Here is a 7,500-nt window from a genome sequence, read left to right on the forward strand (position 1 = left end):
TGCAGGACAAACTGCCTTACTAGTTCTAAATGATGGTCGTTAGTTCTATCTCTCCCATCGTCAAGCGAGCATATCCCAAGATTCTGATGAACTTTAGCTTTGAAACATCGCTATTTTACTTAGCCTGCTGTCATCCATCTAGCTAAATGGCACCTCCGTCATATGCTACAATGTTGCCATGTTCTGAATGTTTGCATTTTACAACTCGGATGCAACGTGACGGTTCATTTAAACTTCACAGCGAGTTTGGCGAATTAATATACAATATATTCAATCAAGCAGTGGAATAAGATATGATATGTGCTGAAATATTTGAGTATTTCCATCATGTGCACCTGCAGGGCATCAGCAGTCTGTTCAGCAGTCTGAAGGGCCTGTGTGTGTGTGTGTGTGTGTGTGTGTGTGTGTGTGTGTGTGTGTGTGTGTGTGTGTGTGTGTGTGTGTGTGCAGGGCATCAGCAGTCTGTTCAGCAGTCTGAAGGTGGTGCGTCTGCTGCGGCTGGGCCGCGTGGCCAGGAAGCTTGACCACTACCTGGAGTACGGCGCGGCCGTGCTGCTGCTGCTGGTGTGTGTGTTCGGCCTCGTGGCGCACTGGCTCGCCTGCATCTGGTACAGCATCGGCGACTACGAGGTCATCGACGAGCTGACCAACAGCATCCGCACGGACAGCTGGCTGTACCAGCTGGCGTCCAGCGTGGGCTCGCCGTACCGCTTCAACGCCAGCGGCTCGGGTGGCTGGGAGGGCGGCGCGGGCAAGGAGTCGCTCTACATCACGTCCCTCTACTTCACCATGACCAGCCTGACCACCATCGGCTTCGGCAACATCGCACCCACCACCGACGGAGAGAAGATCTTCTCCGTCGCCATGATGATGGTGGGATGTAAGTACACACCACACTCACACACACACAGACATACACCTTACTCTCCCACACACAACACACACTAATGAACACACACTAATGTGAAAAATGGAAGTGGAGACCAGCACCGAGGGCCAGCGATCCCAACCTGCTGGGGACTGGACCTGTGGGGCCTCCCTGCGCACCGCCGGCAATGCCATAGTTAGTTCCTCCAGCATCCTCACCAGAAAAAGAGAATTATTTTTTATTTTTATCAGGGCTTTGAACCGATTTTTTTTTCCAATCGGTTCGTTCCGAACAGAAACGGAATTATAACGTTTCCGGTTATGAGTTCCACCAATAAATCGACGTTCCCGAACCGGTTAGAACAAAAAAATACTGTTCTCGGAATGGTTACTTTCGTTCCTGTCAGCTGTTTAATGCTATAGAATTATGTCACATCTTTCTCATCCAGCGATTATATTATTAAATAATAATAATAATTAAATAGGCCTACAATTATTTCAAATGTGTAGTTTATTGTTAAAAGAGAAAATTTCCACACAAACGTAACCACATTATTAAGACACGTGGTTATGCCACTCGGGCAACAACAAATTCCAACTGTCGGGGGGAAAGGCCATCCAGTAGGCCTACTCATACCGTAACAAGCCATCTGTGCATGAGGCAAACAGAGGTGTTGGCGCCATTTAGCCAAATGTTCACTAGTCCATCATTAACGTGGAGTCGACAAATATAGCTATTGATATTGTGTTTGGAATGAGCGTTTTAATTAACGATGGATCGTAATTTATCTCTTATTTAAGATGTGGAGTGGAGACTTTGTAATCCACCGCTCTCTCTCCATTCAGTCAGCGAATGTCTGATGTGATGTCACACAGGAAGTGAACCTCAGCCGTCATGGTAACGTGTGCAGGAAAATAATTACTTTTTTTTTAGGCAACGAAAACTTTGAGGAACGAAATAAAACCGGTATTAACCGGTTACCATTATTTTTAAATAAGTGTTCCTGTTCCAGAACATAAAAAATAATAACGTTTCCGGTTTCGTTCCTGTTCCCTGTAAAATACAAAAAGTTCCCGGTTTTCTTTTTTCGTTCCTTGAACCGGTTCAAAGCCCTGGTTTTTATTATCACTACTGTTATTATCACAATTACTATGTTATTGTTTTTATACAGCAATGCTTTGGCCACACTGTAAAAGAAGTAAAAGATCGAGAGGTGTGAGAGGTGGAGAGAGAGAGGTAGGAGAGAGGGGGATAGAGAGAGCCGTGATAGAGGGATATAGAGAGGTGTGAGAGGAGGAGAGGACAGATGAAGCAGAAAGTTCTCCTGACCTCCTCTAATCTCTGCTCTCCTCTGGGTGACCAGGGAGTTTGAGACAGGAGGAGAACAGATACTACACACACACACACACGCACGCACACACACACACACACACACACACACACACATGCACACACGCCCACACACGCGCATGCACGCACGCACACACACACACGCACACACACACACGCAAACACACACACACACACACACACACACACACGTACACATACACGCACACACACACACACACACACATACACACACACGCACGCACGCACACACACACACGCACACACGCCCACACACGCCCACACACACGCACGCACGCACACACACACACACACACATGCTCTCTCTCTCACGCACACACACACATGCGCACACACACATGCACGCACACACACACACACACATGCTTTCTCTCTCATGCACACACACACACACACACACACACACACACACACACACACACACACACACACACACACACACACACACACACACACACACACACACACACACGCACACACACACACACACTGTAATCGGAGGGTTGCCGGTTCGAACCCCGACCAGTAGGCGCGGCTGAAGTGCCCTTGAGCAAGGCACCTAACCCCTCACTGCTCCCCGAGCGCCGCTGTTGATGCAGGCAGCTCACTGCGCTGGGATTAGTGTGTGCTTCACCTCACTGTGTGTACACTGTGTGCTGAGTGTGTTTCACTAATTCACGGATTGGGATAAAAGCAGAGACCAAATTTCCCTCACGGGATCAAAAGAGTATATATACTTATACTGCACACACACGCACGCACACACTCAATTTCAATTTCAATTTCTCTCCTTTCTTTCTCTCTCTCTCTCTCCCCCCCCCTCTTCCCCCCTCTCTCTCTCTCTCTCCCCCCCCTCTTCCCCCCTCTCTCTCCCTCCCCCCCCCCTCTCTCTCTCTCTCTCTCTCCCTCTCTCCCTCTCTCTCTCTCTCTGCCCCCCCCTCTCTCCCTCTCCCTCTCTCTCTCTCTCTCCCCCCCCCTCTCCCTCTCCCCCTCCCCCTCCTTCTCTCCCTCTCTCTCTCTCTCTCTCTCTCCTTCTCTCCCTCTCCCTCTCTCTCTCTCTCTCTGCCCTATATCAGCAGGGCTCTGTGTAATTCCCAATAGGGGATATGTCATGATGATGCAAATCCCACCTGCACGGCTGCACTACCATGTTTCCCTATTATTTATTACACATTTGCTCAAGAAAAGAATGTGTGTGTGTGTGTGTGTGTGTGTGTGTGTGTGTACGTACTCAAGTGTATGTGTGTGTTGTCCCTGCTCCTCCTAGGTCTCAGGTCTTGTTGTTTTTCATAGAGCTCCTCCTCACACACTCCCACACACTCTCAGGGGTCACCACTGTGTTCCCACACACTCTCAGGGGTCACCACTGTGTTCCTACACACTCTCAGGGGTCACCACTGTGTTCCCACACACTCTCAGGGGTCACCACTGTGTTCCCACACACTCTCAGGGGTCCCCACTGTGTTCCTCATCTCCCCCCTGATGCTCAGGGGCCTGAGTGCAGTGGATTTCACACGGGCAAACATATTGTAGTGCTGGGCAGTATACCGGTTCACAGCGTAAACCGGTGTATATTTTCGTTATGATATGAATTTTTAATATACCGCCATACCGGTGTATTTGATTACACAACGTTTGGAACACTGCGCCGCGCGACAGTGTTTCAGACTGGACTTTTTTCACACGCACGCATGGTGCGACTGCGAGGCAGGCATAGTGAGGGTAAACACAAAACACCTTAAGTTTTTCCCCTTAATTTATCCTTAGGTAAGGGGTTTATTTAAGGGTGTTGCACAGAATACCTTAAATCGTTTCTTTAGTTAAGAAAAAAACGTTAAATGATACAGCATTGAAAGGGATTTACCGTCACGAAAATTCTATTGAGATTGTTCAACTGCTGCATAATTCTAACTGCTTGTACAACTGCAACTAGCTGGCTAGTAGGTGATGTTGTTAGTTAGTAACCCACCGAACACAGTGAAGTTTAATGATCTTATCATTCATTTCACCTTAAGAATATTCGCTGAAATTATCCAGGTAGCAAGTAAAGCATGTTATAGACATGAACTGAGCAATTCTAGCTGGCTAGTTAGAAATGATCCTGACTGTCATCAGTGCTCCAAAACGAACTTTTTTGTTAATGTTTTGCCTAGCGAACCGAACCGAAGCTCATGGCAGGCTAACAAGACATCTACATCCACATGAACGTTAGCCTACCACTAACGTCATGCAAACCACACAATAACAATAAGGCATGTTTCTGATAGGCCTATTTGACAGAGTAAGCATATTAGCAGAGAGGTTTTATTTTAAATTGTATAATTTTCAAAAAAGTATAATTATTGCAAGTTGCACTACTTTTTGTATTGGTTTTATACCTTTTTTTGGTTATATAAGATGTTTGTGAAATTTGCATAGTAAAAGTTCTGTATTTTGACTGCAATTGTCTTTGCATTCTGATTAGATTCTTCATTAGAATCATGAGTGGCTCGTGTGTGTTTCCACTGCAGGAACTGCTCGTTGTAGGAGCCCCTTCAGGGCCGTTTGTGTGTGCGTGTGTGTGTGTGTGCGCGTGCGTGCGAATGTGTATGTGTGTGTGCGTGCGTGTGTGCGTGCTCGCGGCCTTGCGTGCGTGCTTGCGTGCGTGTGAATGTATATGTATGAGGGTCCGTCTAGGCCTTAATTCATACTTGGTCTTACACACACTATCATAATCTTGCACATACACCACTATACTCATGCACACTCACTATTATAGTCATTTTACATGTATGTATGAGAGGGTATAGTCGTGTATGTGAGAGAGTATAGTAGTGTATGTGAAGGAGTATAGTAGTGAATGTGAGAGAGTATAGTAGTGTATGTGAGAGAGTTTAGTAGTATATGTGAGAGAATTGAGCGTCAGCGTCAGTTCTGGCAGGCCAAGTAGTCAAGGCGCTGCTAACCGCTATGGGCATCAGCTGATCAGCTGTCAACTCCCTTCGCACTCCCCTCGCTTCTAAATGGCTACATCCAAACAGGGCGCCTTATTTAAAGCTGCTTTAGTTATTCCTAACTGCTTGCTGCTCGCATTTATGCAACCCACCTCCTCCCCTGCTCCACCCTGTCGTGTATAACATGGCATAGGCTTTATGTCATAGTTGCCTGCTCTGTTCATATGGGGGAATAGTTTAGCTCGCTCAGTGTTAAACTGTGTGAGTCCCCCCTAATGGTGCTCATGAAAGGTCTGGGGACCCCTCTGAACAGAGCCATACCGCCAAATTTAATTTGTAATATATTCAATAAAATGTCCTAAAGAATTTATTGCCTGTGTTGTTCTTGACTTAATGGACCTGACAGAAATATAGTAGTGTATTTATCACTGTGATAAGGTCCTAAGTTACTCTCTGTATGTGTCACTGTGATAAGGTCATAAGTTACTCTCTCTCTGTATTTATCACTGTGATAAGGTCATAAGTTACTCTCTGTAGTTATCACTGTGATAAGGTCATAAGTTACTCTCTCTCTGTATTTATCACTGTGATAAGGTCATAAGTTACTCTCTGTATTTATCACTGTGATAAGGTCATAAGTTACTCTCTGTAGTTATCACTGTGATAAGGTCATAAGTTACTCTCTCTCTGTATTTATCACTGTGATAAGGTCATAAGTTACTCTCTGTATTTATCACTGTGATAAGGTCATAAGTTACTCTCTCTCTGTAGTTATCACTGTGATAAGGTCATAAGTTACTCTCTCTCTGTAGTTATCACTGTGATAAGGTCCTAAGTTACTCTCTCTCTGTAGTTATCACTGTGATAAGGTCATAAGTTACTCTCTGTATTTTTCTTGGTGTTGTTGGTATTCAGTATGTTGCCTGTTGATGTTGATTCTCTCCGGTTCTCTGTTGATTGTTCTCTCCGGTTCTCTCTGGTTCTCTGTGGTTCCGCTAGCTCTGCTGTACGCCACCATCTTTGGTAACGTGACCACCATCTTCCAGCAGATGTACGCCAACACCAACCGCTACCACGAGATGCTGAACAACGTGCGCGACTTCCTGAAGCTCTACCAGGTGCCCAAGGGCCTCAGCGAGCGCGTCATGGACTACGTGGTGTCCACCTGGGCCATGTCCAAGGGCATCGACACAGACAAGGTCAGACACACACACACACACACACACACACACACACAGACACAATGTGACGGGACGCATAGCGCTGCCTTCATTTAAAACACTGCATGTATGTCTGCTTGAATGTATATGTTTGTTGAATGTGTCTGTGTTTTCTGTCAACCCTTATACCGTCTATATTCATCAGTCAAACATGTCATTCATCATACCTTTCCTCCATTGCTCCCATAGTTGTTATATATAGGCCTATAAAAACAAACACTACAGCGAGCTATGCGCTAAAACGACACACAACACCACAACTCCCTACAGTTTAAAACAGTCACCATTCAATCACGTTACGTCTGTTAAAATAATCACACTAGGTCATGTCTTAAATGTTCCGTTTATTTAGCTTTAGTCATTATCACGTCGTTACATGTTTGTCTTACCGGTGTCCACTGTTGCGTCTTCTGTTTGTGAAGGAGTGAATGCCGCGTTTACACCGTTTAAAAACATATTGTGACTTCCTGGGTTAAACGGAAGTTCCCCCGTGTTGTAATTAAAATGTAATTATTATTTATAATAATTATAATTATATTATTTAAAATGTAATTATATTATTTAGCTGTTGGGTTTGGTTATGCCAAACATTAGCAATTCAGTTTAAATGTATTAATTTATTTTCTAGTTAGTTAGAATGTGTTATTTTGTGCTGTTTTTAGCTTATGTATATTTTTGGCCTGTAAACACCCCTGATGATTTTTATTATATTGGTTTGGTCCAAGTGGAAGGGAATGTTCAGGCCTGTTTATCATGGGGGATTCAGTCTATTGGGGGGAGGAATGGTGAAGAGACCTAAGTCTTGTATGCTCAAACTGAGACGTTTATTGACTGCAAATAGTCTTATCTTGACAGAATTAGGTATTGAATTATTGGTTTTGACTATCATGTCTGTTTGCTTTGTTTATTGAAAGTATTTTTTATTATTATTATTATTATTTTGTTTTTGTTAAACCTTTCTTAAATTAATTTTGCCCATCGGGCCTTAATTGGGAAAATAAACACCCATCTTGCTACTCGAGATCTCTGAGTGCTTTAACATTCACCTCACAACGCCTCGACCACGTCTACCCTTAACACATAAACACACACACATACGTACACACAC

General features: G+C 44.7%; 1 protein-coding gene across 1 annotated transcript in view; it reads left to right on the forward strand.

The window, feature by feature from the left end:
- kcnh5b (potassium voltage-gated channel, subfamily H (eag-related), member 5b) overlaps window positions 1–7,500 on the forward strand; it is a 40,595-nt gene that overhangs the window by 20,557 nt on the left and 12,538 nt on the right. The window contains exons 8-9 of the mRNA XM_042105656.1: window positions 451–880; window positions 6,172–6,371. Of these exons, the coding sequence (XP_041961590.1) occupies window positions 451–880; window positions 6,172–6,371 (630 nt within the window). The remainder of the gene's footprint in view (window positions 1–450; window positions 881–6,171; window positions 6,372–7,500) is intronic.

The sequence above is a fragment of the Alosa sapidissima genome, chromosome 1 (genome assembly GCF_018492685.1).
Source record: "Alosa sapidissima isolate fAloSap1 chromosome 1, fAloSap1.pri, whole genome shotgun sequence".
In the NCBI taxonomy this organism is placed as follows: Eukaryota; Metazoa; Chordata; class Actinopteri; order Clupeiformes; family Clupeidae; genus Alosa; species Alosa sapidissima.